This window comes from Anomaloglossus baeobatrachus, chromosome 1, assembly GCF_048569485.1.
Source record: "Anomaloglossus baeobatrachus isolate aAnoBae1 chromosome 1, aAnoBae1.hap1, whole genome shotgun sequence".
NCBI lineage: Eukaryota > Metazoa > Chordata > Amphibia > Anura > Aromobatidae > Anomaloglossus > Anomaloglossus baeobatrachus.
This window is the reverse complement of record NC_134353.1, coordinates 242840848-242866068: the sequence shown is the minus strand read 5'-3', so window position 1 is coordinate 242866068 and position 25221 is coordinate 242840848. Positions and strand designations below refer to the sequence as shown.

At 44.1% G+C, this 25221-nt stretch overlaps 1 protein-coding gene across 2 annotated transcripts in view; it reads left to right on the top strand.

Annotated features, from left to right (window-relative positions):
• Positions 1 to 2400: 2400 nt before the first annotated feature.
• The window catches only part of INTU (inturned planar cell polarity protein), a 102130-nt gene continuing 79309 nt past the window's right edge, over positions 2401 to 25221 (top strand). The window contains exon 1 of one of the 2 annotated variants that reach the window (XM_075336186.1): positions 2401 to 2755. In XM_075336186.1, coding sequence (XP_075192301.1) covers positions 2667 to 2755 — 89 coding nt within the window. In that variant the 5' untranslated portion in view covers positions 2401 to 2666. Of the gene's footprint in view, positions 2756 to 18092; positions 18340 to 25221 lie in introns of those variants that run through there. The other variant, XM_075336177.1, reaches the window with a different exon arrangement.

Sequence of the window (25221 nt, the reverse complement as noted above, 5' to 3'; positions counted from 1 at the left end):
GAAGGGGGATGTCAGGCACGGGGAATCTCGTACCTGCATTACTCGTCACCGGGCTGGTGTGATGATCTGGGATGTCGTGGTGGCCTGCCCGGCTTCATGCCCCGAGGTGTACACCAATAAGGAGGGTAGATGATGGGGGTAGTAGTAGGATGAGTGTCATGATGCCACCTGTGGTATGCGGCCAGGGATTTAGCCGCCGCTGCTGTCGCTGTCCTCTGGGGCAGATATTAGTAGCAGCCAGAGATAGTATCGCTCCTCACAGGTGGAGCAGGCCCCGGGGAGGATGATGAGAGAAGTAGTAATTGCGTTTGGCGCCGAGGCACAGGGCGGTGGTGCCGGTAATAAAGAGTCCTAGTCTGCTGCTGCGGTTCCAGGTGTCTTTATTCACAGATTATGCCGCTCGCCTGGGTAATACCCGTCACTTGCTGTAATGGGCTCCGCCGACCCCGGATAAGTTGGGAGAAACCACCGGTGTTTGAAAAGAAGAAGAAAGTCCCTTCTCAGAGTGGTCCTTGTAGCTGTGAGGCACCTGGGCTGAGTGGTACACCCCCAGCCCCAGGCCCCTTGAAGAGAGAAGAAAGAAGTGAAGGTGTCCCAGAACTGATGTCCCGGGTAGACTGTCTAGTGATTGTGTGTGTTTGCTCCTCTTCTACCCCCAAGTGGAACCCACCCCCAGGTGGTTGTCCTAGTGACTGGGGACTTTCCATGCTTTGTAATGGCCAACCCCCTGCCTTCCCTAGCACAGCTCCCCAGAAAGAAGGCTCCTAAGCTATATGCAAAGTGTAAATGTGGAACACCGGTGACTAACCCCCTCCGTACCTCGACGCGAATACTGCAACTTGAATGAGCTGCAATACTCTGTGGCGACTGAAGCCTCAGGGGTGCCACATCAGCACAGTGTGGTCTGATTCTCTCGGATGAGAGAATTGGAGCGGACATTGTGAGGAGAAGATGGAGGACAGATTTTGTCTATCTCCATTTTGTGAGTCTGTGGAAATCAAACTTCACTTAGAGATTACCAGAGTGTAGTCTGACGATTTTCATGGAGTCATTGACTGCATTGCCACGTGCATCTCAAATATTGGACCAAACTTGGATATGCAGCAATTTGTTTCCTCAGGCAAACTCTGTCCAAGGAAAAAATCTGACATGCTCAACCCCATAGAATAACATTGGTCCAAGTGCGATACAATGTTTTTTCACATCGCACTCAGACCAAAAATACGGTCATGTGCCCCTACCCTTAAAATATAGTAAACTTTTTTTGACAAACAGGAAATTTGTAAACTTTAAGTTGGTGTATTAATTAGAGGCTCTATAGGACATACAGCAGTGTGTGTTATTGCACCTGGTTGTAATCCCAAAGTCGTCCGTTAAGGCCAAATATAAGTAAATATATATTCCAAGAGTTCCGAGGACCACCACTTACTTACAAGGTGCTCATGGCTATCCATGCATCTTACACAAAAGCTTCTATAGGGAAGTGTTTTATCATATTAAAGGGGTTTTACCACAAACAAATTTAATTTCCAAGTTTATTTTAATCAATAGATCTTAGAATAATAATTTCAATTTGAGGTGTTTAAAAAAAAAGGTTCATGTGCTGAGATCTTATAAATGTGCCCCTGCTAAGTACTGTGTAATGGCCGTGTCTGACCGTACAGGGACATGGTTTGATCATACCACATCTCCTGGGCCGGGTAAGAAGCAAAAGAGAGCATAAAAACAATTCAGTATGAGATCGTATCTGATTCTTTTTGTGAGGTAAAGCATTTCTCTGTCTGTTTTATAAAAATATTTTACCTCACAGAAAGAATAATTTGCGATCCCAAGCTGTAATATCTGTATACTTTATTAATTCATCCACTGTGGAATGATCAGACTGTGTTCCATGTACGGTCACATACGGCCATTACACAGCACATGGCAAGGACACATATATAAGATTATCTCACCACAGGAACATTTTTTTTTAAATACAATCAAATTGTAGAAATTATTATTATTCTAAGATCTATTGATTAAAATTAACTTTAAAATCAATATTATTTGTGGGGAAAACCTCCTTAATACACTCTGTAGTCCTGAATTACTGCAGGTAGAATTGCCTTTAAGTTATGGAAAGCTCACAACTTGTTATAATTTAATGCAAAAGGAAAATGATCTTTCAGAAAGCTAGTAGTGCTCAAGGTCTCATATCCTAGCATGGGGTAAGCCAGCTATACCTGACAAGTCACTGTTGGACAAGTCTCTGAGTCCCCGCTGGTAGGTTTTTTTTTCCATTTCCCTGCCGTCTGTGAAATGAATGGGGAGTGGGAGGGCTAAGGCTTTGGTAAAATCACAACTATGAGCTGCTGAGAGCCAGGAGAGAGGATGGAAGAGACTGCATGTGCTGATAACGCAGCACATAGGGTCCCTAAAAGCAGAGGGGACAAGGGACCTCTCCTTGACTGTGGCCACTCAATCATCTGCTGGAGTTGGGTTGAAAGATGGGGCACAAAGGAGGCTGCAACACAGATGCATTCAGCTTCAAGGCTCTTATTGCTATAGAAATGACCTGGACACTTGAGATCACTATATAAATGCACTAAACAGATAAGAAAGCTACAAGATGGGCACGGACTAAAACATTTTCTCTGTGCTATGAGTCAAGCCCCAAGAGGACAATGTTTAAAGTTGGTGGTCATATTATCCCACGGCCTGTCACTAGGAACCTAGATGATCTGGACTCGGTTCAAAGCATCTTGTTCCACAGGTAAGTCAGGGAAATGACTATTCTTTATTTAGAATTATGGAAAGAGCTTGCAAGTAAAAGAAGATAAATGTGGGGTACGTGGAGACATAACATGTAACCAAACCAGATCACAATTGTTTGTTGGTTATTTATGATTATGTAGTATATTGTAGGTGATCAGTAAATCAAAGGCATGTTAGATGTTCTTAAGCTAGCCAAGGGCATTATTGTTTTTTATTTTTTTTGCTGAAACATGCCACTAATATAAACAAGATTATAACAATATAGTCTTTCGGGACTGGCTCACATCCCCTGTGAATGTCAACCTGTTTTGTGTCCATGACCAGTATTACTGTCGATTGAAAATAGAACGTTGACAACCTGCCAAACCCCCTGCACCTCTCATGCAGCATGTCCAATTAACTAGAAGTGCTTGGCAGTCTCATATCCAGCATATTATTACATCCCACCATTATATTTCCTCACAGGGAAAAATGTTGCCTTTCACTGATACATTGTATCCCCAATGTCAGAAGTGGTGAACATATCGAATGATCAAGGCTGAATGTGATGTGCTCTTCTGACAACTTCCATAATTACCAATTCCATTTTACTAATCTGAAAATGATAAAATATCTACAAAAAAAACAAACAAAAACAGCATATAAAAGGTCTATAGAAAATGAGGCACAGTGAGTATTTCTCTGTACATAAGGAATTGGTTAGGGTATGTCACCGTTCATACTGAATATTTTGAACAAATTAATGACGTACATAAGGATGGCTTCAGGTTTGAAAATCTGCAGCATGTCCTAAAATGTTTCTGATGTTAAGTTGCATGTAATATATCTATTTTTTTTAAACCTGCAACACTATACCATGTGGCAACTAAACGTATGATAACATAGTGTCATTAGAAATGGATTATTCTGGCTGAAAAATCCATGCAAAGAAAAACAACCTTCAAAAATTACATGTTTTTTGTACAGTTTTTATGTCGTTTTTCAGTATTGGTCATTTCTTTTCTTCTGCAGACATATTTAGACAGGTTACTAGCAAAAACATCCAAAGAACTGTCACATTGCTTCTTTTAACATGTGGAAAAAAGCACCCTCTTGTGTACCGGATGAAATCAATAGGAAACTTATTCAAACAGTATGTGAAGTGCTTTTTAATGTGGATTTGAGAAAAATATGCTTGAATATCCACATAAAAAGTCTACTTTTAAGGGTAGGTTCACACAAGCATATAAAATGACAGATTCATCCAGAAATAATACAAGTGAAAAACGGCGCTCCCTTTAATGTAGGTGATCGGATAGGATAATAATACAAGTGGAAAATGGCACTCCCTTTAATGTAGGTGATCGGATAGGATAATAATACAAGTAAAAAACGGCACTCCCTTTAATGTAGGTACCAGGCTAGGATAATAATACAAGTGAAAAATGGCACTCCCTTTAATGTAAGTGACCGGATAGGATAATAATACAAGTGAAAAACGGCACTCCCTTTAATGTAAGTGACCGAATAGGATAATAATACAAGTGAAAAACGGCACTCCCTTTAATGTAGGTGATCGGATAGGATAATAATACAAGTGAAAAATGGCACTCCCTTTAATGTAAGTGACCGGATAGGATAATAATACAAGTAAAAAACGGCACTCCCTTTAATGTAGGTGCCCGGATAGGATAATAATACAAGTGAAAAATGGCACTCCCTTTAATGTAAGTGACTGGATAGGATAATAATACAAGTGAAAAACGTCACTCCCTTTAATGTAGGTGACTGGATAGGATAATAATACAAGTGAAAAACGACACTCCCTTTAATGTAAGTGACCGAATAGGATAATAATACAAGTGAAAAAACGGCACTCCCTTTAAAATAATACAAATGAAAAATGGCACTCCCTTTAAAATGATACAAATTAAAAAAGGCACTCCCTTTCCCATGGCGATTTCCCATAGCGGTGATCCCGCATATCCATATGCACCTCTGCTCCTTTACAACCTATCACTGACCACTAATCTGTGTGTTTGAAAAAGGTCCAGGAAAGGACCAAAACGTCACTGATTGACACACATTGTGGTCTTTTGTTTATTCAAATAAATCTTGGAATTTTCTTTGGAATAGTGCCGGATTTCTTTTCGAATATAGATTCTTCCAGAAAACGCAAATGATTTTTTATTGCTCGTCAAGCATGTGCAATCTGTTATTTGATAGCAGCAGTTAAATAAAATGTATTAGACTATTCAGAGTTTCCCAAGTCACAGAATTGCTATATATGCTTAAAAAAAGGATGCTATATGTATATCCGTGATTGCGGTACCTATAACATCCATTTTCATACGTACCAGAGACACGGATATGCACAGACCCATTAAATTCAATGGGTCTGTGCACACGGGCATGTGTCTGTATCCATGTGTTCAGCACAGAGACAAGTCCGCTTGTCTCCGGAAGCACTGATGTCACACAGACCACACACTGATGTGATCCGTGTGACATCAATGTGACACACCGAAGAAAACACGTTTCTTTGAAATAAAATTATTTTCTATACTCACCTGTCTCCAGAGCTGCTGTCTTTGGCGCTACTGTCACTTGCTCCTGGGCCCACTCATTATGCTCATAAATATTCACTGTACCACGAACCCGAAAGCAGCAGCACCGGAGACAGCAGCGACCGCACACAGCAGCGCCAGGGACAGATGAGTAAAAAGTTCCTGATCTCAGTGCTATCACAGATAGTACATGGAGAACACACATGTGCCAAAATCATGGCACACAGAGGGCTATACGATCCTTCAACACGGACCGTGAAAAATAGGTTTTTATTATGGACGTGTGAAGGGGGGTCTTAGTGGTATATTTTGGTTGATATTATTTGCGTTTATTTATGAATATATCAAATTTTTGAAAATTGCTAAATTTTCACATTTTTTTGTCAAACTTTTAATTTTTATTCCCTTAAACCAGAGAGTTATACCATACAAAATACTTAACGAACAACATTTACATCACCATCATTTTTAATTTTTTGGGGTTTTTTTTGTTAGAAAAGTAAATGGTTACCAGCAATTTGACGTTTCCAATAAAATTTACAAAACCAATTTTTTTATGGACCACATCATATATGAAGTGTCTTTGAGGGGCTTATGTGACAGAAAATATACTCCATTTAAAAATAAAAACTGCACCTTTCAAAGTGCTCAAAACCAGATTTGAGAAAATTATTAACCTTTAGGTGCTTCACAGGAATTAAAACAATATAGAAGGAAAAAAAAGAGCATTTTAATTTTTCACACAAAAATGTTGCTTTTGCCTCAAATTATTTATTTTCACAAAGGTAACAAAAAAAAAATAAACCATACAATTTGTTGTGCAATTTCTTCTGAGTATACCAATACCCCATATATGGTGGAAAACTACTGTTTGGCTGGAAACACATCTATGCGAGTAAAATCAGTCCGACTGGGCTGAAAAAAACTCGGCTGATTTTAGTTCACTTTAGGTCCGAGTGCAACGCAAGTGCGATGCTTTTTCTGAATAAATTAATGATTTTACTAGCGTGTGTAATGCGTGTGTAATGCGTGTGTAATGCGTATTTTTTTACTACGTCATCTGCCATTCAGCTCTGCTACATGGCCGCTGACAGCAGACACAGACAGCCATGTAGCAGAGCTGAATGGCAGATGACAGCAGACACAGACAGGTTAACTTCACCCGACTTCATTGTCATGCTGCGGCTCTGTCTGTTCGGCGTCCTGATTAGCGGTCACCAGTGAAGGACTCACCGGTGACTGCTAATCCCCTGAGTGACTGAAGTTAGCAGCCCTCTCTCATACTCACCAATCCCCGGCGCGGCGCTGCACGGCATTCACACTGCTCCGGCGGCTTTTACTATTTTGAAAAAGCCGGCCGCTCATTAAACAATCTCGTATTCCCTGCTTTACCCGCCCACAGGCGCTTATGATTGGTTGCAGTGAGACACGCCCCCACGCTGAGTGACAGGTGTCTCACTGCACCCAATCACAGCAGCCGGTGGGCGTGTCTATACTGTGCAGTGAAATAAATAATTAAATAATTAAAAAAAACGGCGTGCGGTCCCTCCCAATTTCAATACCAGCCAGATAAAGCCATACGGCTGAAGGCTGGTATTCTCAGGATGGGGAGCTCCACGTTATGGGGAGCCCCCCAACCTAACAATATCAGCCAGCAGCTGCCCAGAATTGCCGCATACATTAGATGCGACAGTTCTGGGACTGTACCCGGCTCTTCCCGATTTGACCTGGTGCGTTGGCAAATCGGGGTAATAAGGAGTTAATGGCAGCCCATAGCTGACAATAAGTCCTAGATTAATCATGTCAATTGTAACAGGAGAGAGTGGACCTTACAATTTGTTGTGCAATTCCTCTTGAATACATATGTGGTGGAAAACTACTGTTTGAGCGCACGGCAGGGCTTGGAAGGAAAGAAGAATTATTTTGGCTGGAATAGATTGCAGATGCCATGTCACATTTAAAGAGTCCATGATTACCCAAAACAGCAGAAACCCCCACAAGTGACCCAACCCCTCAAGAAATGTATTTGAAGGTGAACCTTGAACCCTAGGGTGCTTCACATAATGTTATAATGTTAAGCTGTGAAAAGGAAAAGATATTTTCCACACAAACATGTTGCTTGTTCTCTAATTTTTTTAATTTTCACAAAGGAAACAGGAGAAAATGGACAATATAATTTGTTGTGCAATTTCTACTGGGTACACCAATACCCCATATGTGGTCAAAAATTACTTTTGGACACAGTGCAAAGCTCAGAAGAGAAGGAGCACCATATTGGAGTGTTGGAGTGCAGATTTTGCTGCAATCGTTTGAGGATGCCATGTCACATTGGTAAACCCCCTGACATGCAGTAAAGCAAGCCCCTCATAAGTGATCACACTTAACAAACAACACCATTCAATTAATATATCTAGTGGTGCAATGAGCATGTTGACACCACAGGTATGTCACAGAATTTTTAACAATTATTTTTAGGGACCATATCACGCTTAAAGTGGCTTTGAACGGCCTATACGACAGAAAATATCCAAAACTGACACCATTCTAAAGGCCCCGTTACACGCGTCGATTAATCGTGCAACCGCATGTGCGATCACACACGCCCCCATCGTTTGTGCGTCACAAGCAATTTATTGCCCGTGTCACACAAAGTCGGTCACCCTGTCACACGTACTTACCTCCCAAACGACCTCGCTGTGGGCGGCGAACATTCTCTTCCTGAAGGGGAAGGGACGTTCGGCGTCACAGCGATGTCACACAGCGGCCAATAGAAGCATAGGGGCGGAGATGAGCGGGACGTAACATCCCGCCCACCACCTTCCTTCCTCATTGCCGGCGGGACGCAGGTAAGCTGTGTTTGTCGTTCCCAAGGTGTCACACGGAGTGATGTGTGCTGCTTCAGGAACGACGAACAACCTGCATTCAGGAATGTGACCGATATTTTGAAAATGAACGACGTGTCAACGAGCAACGATAAGGTCACGCTACGATATGTCAAACTATGCCGGATGTGCGTCACAGAATCCGTGACCCCGACGACATATCGCCCGATATATCGTAGCGTGTAACGGGGCCTTAAGAACTGGCTAGCTCAAGTTGCTCAAAAACATATTGAAGAAGCTTATTAACCCTTCAGCTGCTTCACATGAACTAAGGTAATGAGGAAGTAAAAAATAAAAATGTTTTTTTTCCCCCAAAAAATGTTACTTTAGCCCCTAATTTTGCATTTTCACATAGGTGACAGGAGAAAACACACCATACAACTTGTGCAATTTCTCCTGAGTACAGAGATACTCCATGTGTGGCGAAAAACTACTATTTGAGCACACAGCAGGGCTCGGAAAGTAAAGAGCACCATTTGATCTTGGCTACAAGTGGCCCCAATACTCCATCAGTGGTCGAAAACAACTTTTGAGGCACAGTACAAAGCTGAGTAGGGAAGGACCACCATATTGTAGTGCAGATTTTGCAGAAAAAAACCCCCATAAGTGACCTCATTTTACAAACTACACCCTCAATAAATTAATCTACGGGTGCAGTGGTCATACTGACACCATAGGTATGTCAAAGAATTTTATACCAGTAGGCAGTAAAGAAAAAATATTTACATATTTACCCCAAAAATTTAGTTTTCGCCCCTGATTTTATATTTTTCACACAAAAAAATGGGTGAAAATAGCACCAAAATTTGCTACACAATTTCTGCTGAATGTGGTGATACACCATATGTGGCTATACAGTACAGTTTAGCCACATTAGCGGACCGAGAGGCTACCACCCCCTATTTGGATCTTATTTATTGCCTGAATTTATGGACCCGATTTTATGCGAATATTTAAATAAAAAAAACTTGCTCAGCAAGAAGAAATTTTTTAAGTACAAATATTGAAATTCTGGAGTTTTTCCGCTGGAGAATTTAACCTTTCTACGTAGAAGCATTAAAATACATTATACCTGTTATTTTTACACTGAGACAAGCATCTTAGACCCTGCTCCTGGCATGGTATAAGACGCTTGCCGTAGTTGACTGACCTGAAGGTCGTTATGAAGATGTGAATTTTAAGGAATGTGAATAACATTTTTTTCATATGAATTCTCCTGCGAAAAGCTTCATGTCTCAAACGACACCAAGCAGTTAAAAGAAGTGCGCTAACCACTGCTCAGGCGTTTTCTGTTCTGAAAATGCTCTATGCTTTATATAGAAGCTTTTCTCTGGCTTTTTACTAGTGTTTTTGATTGGAAAAACAACCAGCAATTTCTTCATTGTTGAAAAGAAATAAAAATATGACCAGAAAACTACAGTAACAAAAGCCACAAAAATGTTTTAACAAGGCTCAAACAAACCTCCAATGGTCAAAAATGTGAGAAAAGCACTCAGAAAGTGAAAATAAACTAACGGTAAAACATACTCTTAGGGGGAAAAAAAGCCAGCACTTTCTTACGCCAAGATAGGAATACTGCACTTCTTGAGCTATCAGGGAGGTGCACACACCGAGTCCTGTCCTATAATAAATAGTATAAAAAACTTGGTACTGCAAAATTATGCATGTATTTTATTTGTGCATGTAATTTCCAAAATAAACGTTTTGGTCTCATCTGACCTTCATCAATAATACAGATTGTTTTTAGATATAAATAGCAGTAAGACAGCCCTATCGGAATAGTTGGTGCATCTGCAATAGAAGCACACAGACTATTCCGATAGTGCAGTCTTGCTTTTATTTATATCTAAAAGCAATCTGTGTTACTGATGAAGATCATGTAAGACCGAAATGTTTATTTTTGTGGATTGCATGTGTAAGGAGGTAGCCTAGTCATTGCATTCCCCTTGAAGACACCAATCGCGTTAATGTTATGTAATGTGAATTATGCCCATTCTTTAATGTGAAGTGTAATGTGAATTGCATTATTGTGATGGTGATGTGTACTGTTTACATGTATAGTAATATGCAATAAGGTATGATGCATAGTGAATAGCACTGTTATATGAAGAAGATAGAGTTAATTGCTGGTATTGTATTATGATGTGTGTGTGTGTGTGTGTGTGTATAGAAATGTAGGTGAAAGGTTAAGTCTGTCCAGCAACAGACCGCAGGGGCAGAGACAGTTTACAGATGGGATTAGCCAGTAGGAGAGGAGCTAGTGCACAGGGAGGCAGTTTCTGTTAGAACGTCAGTTAGGACCCAGCCTGCAGCAGAGATGTAACTCAGGTCTAAGTTGCAGCAGAGTCACATGACTTGGGTGAAGAGAGGAAGAAAGTTACAGAGGATTACGTGACCGAGGAAACAATTAAGAAAAAGAAGGAGGTGACCATAACACAGACTGATGTAGTGGAGCCGGTTAATCAAACTGACCAAAGGAACAAGTGATCGAGGAACGAAATGAGTGTCTTCAGGGGGTGTCCCCTAGGTGTCTGCAGTAGCTTATACTGTAGTTCATTCTGGTCATATTATCAACATCCCTCTAAAAGGTGTGGTAGATTAAGCGCTCTGGTAGTTGATAGCATTCACATAGGCAGGCAATGCAGTTATCCAAAACATTTTCATAAACTTACAGGTACGGTTTAAACAAAACAGCCTCTCCCGAGCACAAAAGGTAAAACAAAACCAAAAAATGCAAAATAAATAGTCCTTAATATAGCACGGCCTCACCCGCCTAACCAAAACAACACCACTTTCCTTCTGTTAGCCCCATAATGCCACTGACCAGCTGCAGAAGGTCTTTTCCTCTCTCCAGAGAGACCACTTCTGAGAGAGCTCAGCTGCTCTAAATGAGACCTATACTGCTTGACAAAACCAGGGTTGGAGGTATCAGAGTGGTCAGTCCCACCCTGCACTTCCAGCCGCTCCTAAAAACTGGACTCAAAATCTGGACCCATGAAACCCTCAGCACTATACAAGCTGGAGTCTGCTTTCCAGGTTTCACACCACTGAGGCTAGGCACCTTGATGACACATACACATTATCCAATACATGTCTTGCTGTCCTCTTACAGAGGGAAAAGATGTGGAACTGCTTGAGGAGGAGAATGACTTCCAAGGACTGTGATGTAGTACTAGGCTGGGTAGTGTTGGGCAGAAAAGGACTTATGGAGGTCTGAAGGACTGAAGTGATGCTCTGTGACAATAAAACGTATGAGAAAATTTGTGCACTTTCCAATGTACACCATTGATTTCAAGTTTATGTTCAGTAAAACTATGTTTGTTATGAACTTGTGGAGGAAGCCTTTGAGATGCTTTGTATTAATTATTCAAATTTTCTGAGACAATGACCTTTGGGTTTTCATTGGCTGTAAGCCATAATCATCAACATTGATGTGAGACAGAAAAGAGGCGCACGTGGTGTCTTGCCTGGCGGCACCAGTTAGCAATGAAATTAATTCTACTAACCTGATTTGGTTGTGTAAAGACACAACCACTGAAAGCACGTAACCAAAAAGCTGGCAGCTGCAGAATACACGTTAATCGATAATAAAGGTTAGGAGACAGACAGGGTTAATCCGCTTTGCCAAACGAAGGAAGATCACCGAAGATCGATCAAGTTGAAAATTCTAATTTTATTTTCTACGCATTCGGAATTATTCAACTCCTTCTTAAGGAAATTACTGATTTTTCCTGACAGATTAAAATAACTCCGAAACGCGTAGAAAATAAAATCACAATTTTCAACTTGATCGACTTTCAGTGATCTTCCTTCCTTTTGTAGTGCAGATTAAAGATTTCTATCTCCTAACCTTTATTGTATAATCATCAACATTAACAGAAATAAACACTTGAAATAGATCACTCTGTGTGTAATGACTCTATATAATATATGTTTCCCTTTTTGTATTGAATTACTGCAATAAATTAACTTTTTGATGATATTCTAATTTATTGAGATGCACTTGTACATACCACCAAGAGTCCGTACATTCTAGGCTCCACCACATACACACAGATACACACTTCCATTCCCATCATTGGGCTTCTGCGTTATACAAGATGAGTCCTCCAGGGAGAGACGCTCTTTGTAACCACTTATACTCTAACCAAGAAATGGGGGTTCTGAACACAGGACCTGTTATATTAACCTTCGTCAGGCTGCATAATTTTACAACGTTAGCAGCGACCCCTTATCTCGGAAGGGGGTGGAGATATTTTATTGAAATTTGGCCAATATATTCTGGACCAAAACTGCAGAGATGTCACGAAATTTCAGCCCTCTACGGCTTTTGGAAAAAAAAAATGTATTGCAATTTTAAAACGGAATAGTTACAATTGTACCTATTCAGTCGGACAAAGGTTAAGAATTAGCTAAAAATGTTTATCAAAATAGGTTTTATAAACTGCAGAGTCAGTAAGGAGAACATATTCATAGGATCATTTACTTAAATGTAATTTTCACCACAGAGCTCCATGCACTTCATACTAAAGTCTATATTAACACAAAAAAGCTACATTTGAATTAGAAAGCCCCATCCTGGTGTTCCAAAATCCCTATGACAACATTTCCTGTCTTGTGTTAGTGGACTGTAGAACTTAAAAGGGAACCTGCCACCAGATTTCCCCCTATAAACTGTGGCTACCACCAGTGAGCTGTTATATACAGTATTCTAGAATACTGTATACAAGTGCTTTGGCCGCTCTGTATAACATAAAAAAAGCTTTTATTATACTCAACTGCAGCGCGATCCGGTGGACATCATTGATCTTGATCTGGCACCTCCTTTCTTCTTGCGATCGCCATCCTTTGCCTGCTCCATGTGGATGACGCGTCCTACGTCATGCCCAGAGTCGTTCATCCACGCCTGCTCACTCACACTACTCTCTACCCTGCTGTAATATGCAGGTGCGGGGAAAGGTCAAAGAACAGCTGCGCATGCGCACTACAATAATTTTCTTCTGTCCTCAGTAGGGCAGAGATAAGTGTGCAGGAGCAGAATGGAGGACACTGTGTAGATGACATAGGACATGTCATCTACACGGAGCAGGGAAGGAGGACTACAATTGCAAGAAGATAGGAGGTGCCGGACCGAGACTAGCGACGCCCAACAAACAGGACCGCCCCACAGGTGAGTATAATAAAGCTCTTTTTTATGTTATACAGATCGGCTTAGGGAACTTATATACAATATTTTAGAATGAAGTACATAAGGGCTTAATGGTGGTGGCCGCAGCTTATAGGGGACAAATCTGGTGACAGATTCCCTTTAATGCCTTGTAAGTTCTGCCTGCCTGATTTTAGGAATCAAGGAGATACCCTAACCCTAATTACATTTAATGGATATGATTTTTCTTTTTAGTTTGTTAGTAAACCCAACATAAATATTCAAATAATGAAGCTCTCATAATGCTATTATATGGCTATTGTAGGGATTTTAACCCCTTCACCCTCGTGCGATTTTCCATTTTTTGTTTATTCCTCCTCTTCTTCCAAGAGTCATATTTTTTTTTATTTTTCCTTCCATATAGCCATATAACAGCTTGTTTTTTTGCTGGATGTGTTGTACTTTTGAATGACACCATTCATTTGACCACATAATGTACTGGAAAACGGGAAAAAAATTTCAATTGCGTTAAAATTGCAAAAAAAAAAAGTGCAATTCCACAATGGTGTTTTTGAGTTTTTTTATTTACCGTGACGATTATCCAGGTTAGTACTAGTACGCAGATATCAAACATATAATTTTTTTCTTATTTAAGTGGTGAAAAATAATTTTGACATTTGTAAAAAAAAACAACAAAAAAAACAACAAAACTTTGCTTTTGTCTCCTTTTCTGAGACCCATAATGTTTACATTTTTCAGAATATGGGGCTATCTTAGGGCTTATTTTTGTGCTGAGCTGATTTTTTTACTGGTACCTTTTTGGGGCTGATTTAATGTTGATTGTCTCTTATCGCATTTTATGACAATACTGTGGCGACCATTAAACGTATTTCTGTCATGTTTTTTTCTCATTGTACCGTTAACTAATCAAATTAATTTATTTTATATTTTGATAGATCGGGCTTTCACAAACGCAGAGATACCAAATATGTGGGGTTTTTATTAACTGTTTTAATGCTATTATCAGTGTAGCTCCGGCTGTAGACCTTGTGGGGAACCAAGGGAGTGGGGCCCGGGGTAATTACCCAGTTTACCTCTCCCCCAATGTCGGCCCTGCGCCTCGCCTGCATCTTTCCCTCTAACAGCTGTGGGTGAAAGGGTGCTCTGGAAGCGGCTGTTAACCTGTGACATGCCGCTGTCAATCTCTGACAGTAAAGGCCGCTTTACACGCTGCGACATCACTAGCGATGTCGCTAGCGACTGCACCCGTCCCTGTCGTGCGTGCGTCACAGGCAAATCGCTGTCGGTGGCGAACAATATTGCTAGTACGCGTCACACGCACATACCTTCCTAACAACGTCGCTGTGGCCGGCGAACAAAGTCTTTTTTAAGGTTGAGGTTCGTACGGCGTCACAGCGACGTCACACAGCAGGCCACCAATAAGGGCGGAGAGCAGCCGCATTAACGTCACTCCCACCTCGTTGCCAGAGGACGCAGGAACGCTGTTGTTCGTCGTTCTCGGGGTGTCACACGTAGCGATGTGTGCTGCCTCAGGAACGACGAACAACCTGCGTCCAAAATGAGCAACGATATTTGGGAAAGGAACGACGTGTCAACAATAAAGCAACGATTTTTGCCGTTTTTCGGATCGTTAGCGGTCGCTCGTAGGTGTCACATGCAACGTCGCCAACGACACCGGATGTGCATCACGAATTCCAGAGATATCTCGCTAGCAATGTCGTTGCGTGTAACGGGGCCTTAAGGCTAGGGACCCACTTTGCTTTTTTACCTGCGTTTCTTCAGCGTTTTGAGAAGCACCTTTTTCATGCCAAATGGCCTGCGTTTTTCGTTTCCATGATATTCAATGGATAAATGTGATTTCCAGACCCCACTTTGCGTTTTAAAACGCTGCGTTTAATTTGCATATTTTGTGGCAAAAACCATGCGTTCAAAGAAGCAGCATGTCAGTTGTTTTTGCCATTTTGGGTGCGTTTTGCTAACATTGGAGTCAATGAGAATGGTCAAAAACCAAGATTCCTTCAAATTCTTGCGTTTTACCTGCTTTTTCTGTACAGAAAACATGCGTTTTGGACTTACAAAACGCATGCTTTTTGCACATTAATTTAATGATTTCATATGTCCCTTTACACACACACACATAATCCGACAATTAAATTAAAGAAAATTTAGAATTTATTGCTATTTTTCTAATAAATACTATATTACTGCTATAATTTCATTATATATTTCTATTTTCTTTATAATTTATGAAATTATGTATTTAATCCTTTTCTTTCTCTTTTTTCATTATTTTTGACTGTTTAAACTTTATTTAGCAGTGTAAAGATTTACAAAACGCATCTGGCAAAAAGCAGGTGGAAACGCATGTAAAAAGCGCTGAAAACGCATCAAAAACGCGGCAAATACGCATGCGTTTTTAGCGCTAAAATTCTGGAACGTGCGTTTAGAACTGCAAGTAGGTGAACGCAAAGTGGGTCCCTAGCCTAACATTTAGCACATGCTGGCGGGCACGCTGTTCTATCTCCTGCAAAGTGATGGCGGGATGCCGATGTGTTGTCATTACTGTATGTAGAACAAGTGATCACACTGTCGCGGGCGGCGGGGCGCTGCGCTCACCACGCTCGGGTCCAGCGCTGCTGCTGCTCGCTGGCTCGGGCGGTGGGCCGGATCCGGGGACTCGAGCGGCACTCCTCGCCCGTGAGTGAAAGGGGTGGTTTGTTGGTGTTTGGGGTGTTGGTTTGTGACGCCACCCACGGTGTGTGGTGAGGTTGGGGCACCACGACTGCTCTGTACGGGGATCCCGGGAGCGATGACAGGGAGCAGCTGGTATGTTTTCCTCCCCTCCGTGGGTAGGGGGATTTTGGTAGTCCCGGGGCCCGGAGTTGTTGTCTGTAAGGTGGATTGCGGGGCCTGGCCAGGTGCAGGGTCGCGGGGCAGCGCAGTGCCAGACGGCACAGTGGTACTTACTCAGCCAGTAACGTACACGGAGTCTCTGGTAAAACAAACGGCTGGATGGACGAGTCCCACAGATGGCTGCGACGGTCACTCCCGGTAGGTTGGCGGTAACTGTCTCTCCCTGCACCGGTATTATGTTCTCGGCCCCGATGGCTTCCCACCGGTAAACCGCTTCCCAGCGGTAGGTTGGCTAAGGGAGCCCCTGTTTGCCCGCAGGCTCTGGCCCTGGGAGCTCTAGCTCTGGCGGTAGCTTTCTCTCCCTCACGGTTTGGACGGTTGCCTTCAGTCGGGTCTTTACTGCTGGGAAACCCCGGAGGTTCCCGTCGCTGACGGATTTGACCGGTTTAACGGCGACTCCTAGCCTGGTCGGGGTCCGTAGGCCCTGCCGAATGGTGCTGGCTTCTCTTCGCTCTCCGATCCGGTACTGGCGGGCCACCGCCCGTCCCCGGTCCTTACGGTTGTGCGTCAATCGGCCTCTCCTGCAGACGGTCACCACCGTCTGCCAACCTTGCTGTCAGGTGCCCGGGCCACGTACCCGGACACGGCCAGTCAGTTCCTCCACTGCTACTTCCCTGACTCACACTCTCAACTGCCTTCCTTTTCCCGCCTCCAGGACTGTGAACTCCTCGGTGGGAGGAGCCAACCGCCTGGCTCCGCCCCACCTGGTGTGGACATCAGCCCCTGGAGGGAGGCAACAAGGATTTGTGTCTGACCTTGATGTTCCTAACCGGGGTGTGGGGTGTGTTGTTGCAGTACCTGTAACGTCCTGGCTTGTCCAGGGCGCCACAACACCATTGCAGGTTCAAGTCCCCAAAGTGAATTATTAAGTTGAGTAAAAAGAAAACAAATATGGAAAAAAACAAACGTTTAAATCTCCCCTGTTTTACCACAATAAAAATTAAGAAATAAAAACACAGATAAATCCAAACTATGAAATAAAATAATCTGATCTTTAAACAACATAATGATAAAAAAATAAAAATGCCAGAATTGCAGATTTTCGGTTGCCGCAACAACTGAAACAAAATTAAACAGATATAATAACAGGAGATCAAAACATTGTATATACGAGTATACCCCAAAATAATATCAATAACAACAGCTCGGGGCGCAAAAAACAACGGACGGAACACAAGGAACGCAGGAACATTGTGAGCACTGTCCAAAATCAGGGATTAATCTTGCTATACTTTATTTATATATTATACTTATATAGTCTAAATTCGATAATCTTTCAATATTCTTTATTTTTTATATATATATATATATATATATATATATATATATATATAATTATGTTTCTATATCATATAATCTCTCGATATTTAAAATACAAGCCTCATTCACAAGACCGAAGCCAGAATAGACATAGAAAGTGTAAGGGATTAAACAGTGGCAATACAGAAACTAGTTCCAATACAGACCACTATTTGTCCTTCCCCCCACAAAAAAAAAATCCCCAAAATGTTTGTATTTTTTCTCCACAAGTTTTTTAATGCATTTGATTACATGATGTCTCTACAGCTCAGGCTTCTCCCCATAGACTTTACGTGGTGTCTTCTGTCTGCACTGTACTACAGAGGTCCCGGAGGATGTAACCGCCGGCACAGCACACTCTCCCCCTGGAATCTTCACTTTTTTATCCACACAGACTGAAAATATATACGGCCCAATGAGCTCTGGGACTTGGAGTTTACCGACCTATCCAAGTGTACACAAAGCTACACTTACCTAACTACAATAACCAGAATTCAGTGCGCTGGAGCGTATCACGTGTACGGCCGCACCAATCACTTTGTGCTCCTGGAAGGGGCGGATCTATTAACTTACCTGGAGCCGTTGCTATAACGCTCTGCACCTCGGCGCTGGTGTAGGAGGCGGCGCAGCGACATGATACCCTGAGCTGTGCTGTGAAGGCGCGGAGTATGGAAGTGCTGAGGGACAATAACCCCCATGAGGAGGGAGAGGATGATGAGGGAGGAGGATGGGACAGCCGCTCATCATCATATACTGACTGCAGCAGCTGCTCCAGGTAATGCTGTTATGTGGTGACTGCCCCATGACCACGACTTGTCACACCTGACTATAGGGTCCCCAGGAGCAGTAACGGGTCAGTCTGCTGTAAAATGTGCTGCTCCGGCATTACTGGCCCTGGGGTCACAGGACGATGTTGGCCGATGACCACATAGTGCTGATGGAATGGTTATCACTTTTGGCCAATTGGCCTCATGGCACTGGAGGCCTCTTGGCGCTGTTGGCCCGTGGCCTCTTGGCGCTGTTGGCCCGTGGCCTCTTGGCGCTGTTGGCCCGTGGCCTCTTGGCGCTGTTGGCCCGTGGCCTCTTGGCGCTGTTGGCCCGTGGCCTCTTGGCGCTGTTGGCCCGTGGCCTCTTGGTGCTGTTGGCCCGTGGCCTCTTGGCGCTGTTGGCCCGTGGCCTCTTGGCGCTGTTGGCCCGTGGCCTCTTGGCGCTGTTGGCCCGTGGCCCCTTGGCGCTGTTGTTGTTGTAAGCAAAGTGTCACGCCATTGTGATCCGATCCTGCGATCACAGCACAGCTGTGCAGGAGAGGGAGGGATTAATCTCCTTATCTCCTCTATTGTCAGCTGATCCATATATCGCACTGCACTCCGCTTTAGGCCCCCTTCACACTTCAGTGAAAAACACTGACGTTCTTCACTGACGTGTAAAACACGCACGTGTCCCTCCGTGATCCGTGATTGCAAATGGACATTACTCACCTGCCTTCGCTCCCGCTGTCCATGGTGCTGAACTCCTCGGCTCTGCAGTGTCCGCCCACCGCTCTCTGCAGCTACTTCCGGTCGGCTGTTCCTGCTTTCATGAATATTCATGAGCCAGGCAGGAGCTGCAGAGAGCGGAGGCTGCACAGCGAATCGCTGGCAAGGTGAGTGGAAAATGTTATTTGATATGTCAGTGATTTTCTGGTACGTGTTTCACGCATCACACACGGATCACACCATAGTGTGGTCAGTGAGTCATCAGTGATGCCAGAAAAAAACGGACTTGTCTCCGTGCAGAATCACGGACACGCGTGTACGCTGCACGGAGACACGTTCAGTGAAAAATCACTGATGTGTGAGCAGACTCATTGATTATAATGGGTCTGCGTATGTCAGTGATTCTGGTACATATAAAACAAGCACATACGTACCAGTATCACTGACGTGTGAAGGGGGCCTTAATGCGAGTGCAGTGCGATATTTCTCTCACATCCATAGACTTGTATGGGTGCGATTGAAATTGGATAGACATCTAGTCCTATCGTGATAATCTCCTGCTGATAAAACACTTTTTTTTTTTATTGACATTATGGCCTAAGAACTAACAGGTGGTTGCTAGTTACCTTTTTGCTTTGGCTGGTACAGCGCGTCACAGACCGCTTCTTCCGGCGATTCAGCAGCTTCTCTTCCGCTGTGCACAGTTGACTGGGCGAGACTGACGACATCATGCTGGTTGTATAACGGTGACGATCATGTCGTCGGTGCGGCCCAGAACAGAAGAGGATCCATATTAAAAAAAAAAATAATCCTGGAGAAGCCCTTTAAGTGACATCACTGGAATCAGGATCTCAGCCCTTATATCATACAGCTCTCGGTTTACATAACAAACACCTGCTAACTGATTCCCTCTATATACGCCTCTGAAATCCCGTAGCAGACCGCACATACTGTCTGTTAGTTTTACTCCTCATTCACATCCATGATTTGTCATGCGCAAACCATGGACAGGTTATCAGTGTTTCACCAGTGATTTTCACGTATGGATGAAGAAATGACAAAATTTCTCCTATCCATTCCGGTATTACTCGCCGACAGCCCGCAGTGTTACCCGCTGATGCCATCCGTGTGCTGTCCGTGCTCATGCACCAGTAGACTTTTATGGATCATTTTGATCTGTGACATGGAGCAAACTCTGACATGTCTCCATCCTTTTTTGGAGAAACACAAAAAACAAACGTGAACAGCTCAATAGACAAAAAGTGCGTGTTCTGTTCGTGAATAACGCAGATAATACATACGTGACTCGGGAATGTCTAAAGTAGGTCTAAGGCGGGCTTTGCACGTTGCGACATCGGTAACAATGTGTTACCGATGCTGCAGCGATAGTCCCGCCCCCGTCGCACGTGCGATATCTAGTAAAAGCTGCCGTAGCGATTATTATCGCTATGGCAGCTTCACATGCACATACCTGCCGTGCGACGTCCCTCTGCCGGCGACCCGCCTCCTTCCTTAGGGGGGCGGGTCGTGCGGCGTCACAGCGACGTCACACGGCAGGCGGCCAATTGAAGCGGAGGGGCGGAGATGAGCAGGATGTAAACATCCCGCCCACCTCCGTCCTTCTCATTGCAGCCGGGAGGCAGGTAGGTGATGATCCTCGCTCCTGCGGCTTCACACACAGCGATGTGCGCTGCCGCAGGAGCGAGGAACAACATCGTACCTGTCGCACCATCGGCATTATGGAAATGTCGGAGGCTGCAGCGATGATACGATAACGACGCTTTTGCACTCGTTCATCGTATCAAAAAGGTTTTACACGTTGCGATATCGACTGCGACGCCGGATGTGCGTCACTTTCGATTTGACCCCATCAACATCGCACGTGCAATGTCGCAACGTGCAAAGCCGCCCTAAGGCTAAGTTCACGCTCGCTTATGAAAAATTGTCCAATTATAACAGCCATTATTTGCAATGAATCTATTAAAAATGAGCATCATTCGTGTTTTTTTTCTGCATACACCTTGAAATCTATGGCTGAGTCTCATTGAAAGTATGAGACTAGACTTGCAGATAGGAGGGGCTGCTGATAAGACTTTGGCTTTACCCAGAAAGCAAGGATATAGTATGATGAAACTTTACATTTATTCCACATACTCTCCACTGATGTCAACACACTTCTTACATCGGTATTTCAAGTTCTGTAAGCCTAGCAAAAAGAAGGATTTCGGTTGTGCCTCACACTAGGCATCCATAGCAGCCATGGCATCAGAAATGGTATGAAATTTGGTACTCTTGAGGTGTTTCTCCAAGTTTGAAAACAGATGATAATCGGAGGGAGCTAGATCTGGTGAATAAGGTGGGTGGTCAACCAGCTGGAAACCCAGCTCTGCCAGTTTTGACGTGGTCGGTTGTGCAGTGTGAGCGGGGGCGTTGTCTTGCAGGAACAAGATTCCTTTGGACCGCTTGCTGTGCTTCTTGGCCTTCAGGGCTGCCTTCAGTTGGTCCAAAAGTTCAATGTAATACCTTGAATTGATGGTGGAACCCTTTTTAAGGTAATCCACTAGCAGGACACCCTCCTTATCTCAGAACACAGACTCCATCACATTTGTGGCTGATTTTTGCACTCTGAACTTCTTTGGACGAGGAGAACCACTGTGCCTCCACTCTTTTGACTGCTCCTCATCGATAGTGACCAGTCGATCCAGGAAGCTCTTATCAGTCTGGAAACGGTGACAAATGGACTGGGAAGTTTTCACTCGCATGTTTCTCTGATCTGTTGTCACACACTTGTGGACCCACGTTGCAGATAGATTCCTCATGTCCAAATGTTCATAGATAATGACACAAACACGTTCACAGGAAATCCCCATGATGTCTGCTATTGCTTTAGCTGAAATTCGTCGATTCTCCAGGATGAGATTGTGCACAGCATTGACGATCTCCGCAACAACAACCACTCTTGGTCGTTCCCCATCATTAGTGCTGAAGTGGTCCATTTTAAATTTGGCAACCCAGTTCTTAACTGTGGAATATGAAGGGCATTGATCCCCCAATGTATGCGACATAGCACAATGAATATTCGTTACCATAGAAACAAAAAAAATCACAAAGCCAAAGACTTATTAGCAGCCTCGTGTGTGTGTGTGTGTGTGTATATGTGTATATATATATATATATATATATATATATATATATATATATATATATATATTTCTATATCTTTTTTTTTTTTTTTTTTCCCCAAACAGACTGTTGGTTAGCGTGAACTGCTAAATTAACAGTGGTCCATGTGCTGTGTGCGTGTGGTCCATCTTACCTACAGACAGCACACAGACCCCAAAATGAACCGGCATGTATAGAGGTTGTCCAGGCACAACATAGACCTTTCTGTAGTAACTATCACCAGTATCGAGAGGGGGGTCCAACACCCGGCATCCTCATTGATCAGCTGTTTGCTCTGGCGACTGCTGGAGGTGAACACTTTGGGCCTGATTCCTCAAAGCTTTTCCACAGGTAAATTCTCATAGTTTTGGGGCATTTTGAGGCTGCGCTAATATTGTGCATCTTTTGACGTTCTCACAGCATTTCCGTCTAGCTCTCACAAAGTGGGTAAAGCTGAGATGGAAGGGGGGCAGTGATCACATTCATGACAAGCGGGGGTGTTCCCTATGCCACAATTCTTATCCTAGCAGGAACCAGATTTCTGGTGAGGCGCGTCTGTGTACCTTCATGAATCGGGAGCTTCTGACTCCATGATGTCTCCTCATCAAGACCGTCATGGACAGCGCTGGTCTTAATGAGTCGGGCCCCGCAGTAGCTCCATTCAGTGTTTAGCAGCAGCTGCCGAGTACTGCAGATCAGCTCCTATTTTCTTCATAGGAGCTGTTCAGTATCCAGCCTGACACCCGGTGCCCCCACCAATCTGATATTATAATCTCACGTTTACCTATAAGGCTTAGGGCAGGCATTGCGGTATATGGCCAGTGCAGTATGGCTGTCTGACCCTGGCCACAGTTCGGTCTATGAATACCAGTGTGAGTGACGGCCTGGTGATTGTATACCTGTGTTGGTCTGTATACATGATGGGAACCATAGCACGTTTGTTGGTGTCGTCATATTCTGGGTTCGGTTTCTGTTGCTCAGTACGGCTGCTGTAATATAACCCGCGTCCTCTCCACTGTTCACTGCTTTCATGGATGTGAATGATTAATGCTCACATCTGTCAGCTTCACTTAGAAACTGCTATCAGACCACCACAATAAATCTGAGGAGGGACGTGGATTTCCAGTTTATGAAGAGTGAAGACAAACTGGGCACAAGGTTGTACAGTACGCCTCTTCTCTTGGTGCTGTGTGCTGCATTGTACAGCCTGGCCATGGAAATCAATGAGTGTTTATCTGTGGTATCAGGAGAAGAAAAGACAAAGAATATGCACGGTACACCGACAATCCTTAAGGCTAGTTTCACACTTGCGTTCAGCGCCTTCCGTCACTATGGAGAATAGCGCAGTCCGTTAACGGACCGCGCCATTCTCCATAGAGTTGTATGGATGACGCACTGTAACACAAGTGTCTGCGTTGCATCCGCTGGACGACGCAGCGACGTTATTTTGACGCTGCGTCTAGCGGATTGAACGCAGCAGTAACGTTTTTTGGAGCGTTAAAATAGCGCACCATGACGGATTCCGTTGGAATCCGCCACGGTGTCTAATGATTGTCTATGGTGGCGGTTTCCGCCGCTATGCGCTAAGCGGCGGAATCCGCTGACGGATTTCGTCACGTTCTACTGCACATGCTCAGCATGTCCAGCAGAACGATCGAAATCGTTTAAAATCGCTCCTGGTCTCTGTCCCCCCTCTCCCCTCCTCTCTCATACTCACCGATCACCGGCGCGGCGCTGCACGGCGTTCACACTGCTGCGGCGGCTTTTCCTCTTTTGAAAAAGTCGGCCGCCCATTATTCAATCTCGTATTCCCTGCTTTCCCCGCCCACCGGCGCCTATGATTGGTTGCAGCCAGACCCGCCCCCACGCTGACTGACAGCTGTCTCACTGCAACCAATCACAGCCGCTGGTGGGCGGGTCTATACTGTGCAGTGAAATAAATAAATAAATTAAAAAAAACGGCGTGCGGTCCCCCCCCCAATTTTAATACCAGCCAGATAAAGCCATACGGCTGAAGGCTGGTATTCTCAGGCTGGGGAGCCCCACATTATGGGGAGCCCCCCAGCCTAACAATATCAGCCAGCAGCCGCCCAGAATAGTCGCATCCATTAGATGCGACAGTTCTGGGACTGTACCCGGCTCTTCCCGATTTGCCCTGGTGCGTTGGCAAATCGGGCTAATACGGAGTTATTGGCAGCCCATAGCTGCCAATAAGTCCTAGATTAATCATGTCAGGCGTCTCCACGAGATACCCTCCATGATTAATCTGTAAGTTAAAGAAAATAAACACACACACCCGAAAAAATCCTTTATTTGAAATAAAAGACAAAAAAACCACCCTCTTTTACCACTTTATTAAAATCCCGAAATACCCCTCCAGGTCCGACGTAATCCAGAGGTCCCGCAACACATCCAGCTCTGCTACATGAAGCTGACAGGAGCGGCAGTAGAACGCCGCTCCTGTGAGCTCCACGCAGCAGCTGAAGTGAATGGCGCTGTCAGCGGGGACGTCACTGAGGTAATGCCGGTGTGTGTGTGCGGTGATGATGGGTGCGGTAGTGTCGGGATGTGTGCAGGAATGATGAGGGCTGTAGTGTCGGGCTGCGCGCGGGGCTGTCGGGCTGCGCGCGGGGCTGTCGGGCTGCGCGCGGGGCTGTCGGGCTGCGCGCAGGGCTGTCGGGCTGCGCGCGGGGCTGTCGGGCTGCGCGCGGGGCTGCCGGGCTGCGCGCGGGGCTGATGGGTGCTCTCTCTCTCGGCCCAAAGAAAACTTAACGCAATGCGTTATTTCACTGGAATCCGTGGCCTTTATTATCACACTTTTTGCAAGGTATCCGTCACATGCGTTACACAACGCAATGTGACGGATGCCGTTCAACACAAGTGTGAAACTAGCCTTAGTGGTGTGCAGTGCATATGCCTTGTCTTTTCTTCTGGTTACATTTGTTACAAGCATAGAGCACCCCCTTTCTTTATATACGGTATTTGGACATACAGTAGCTGTGCATCGCAATCTGTTCTAG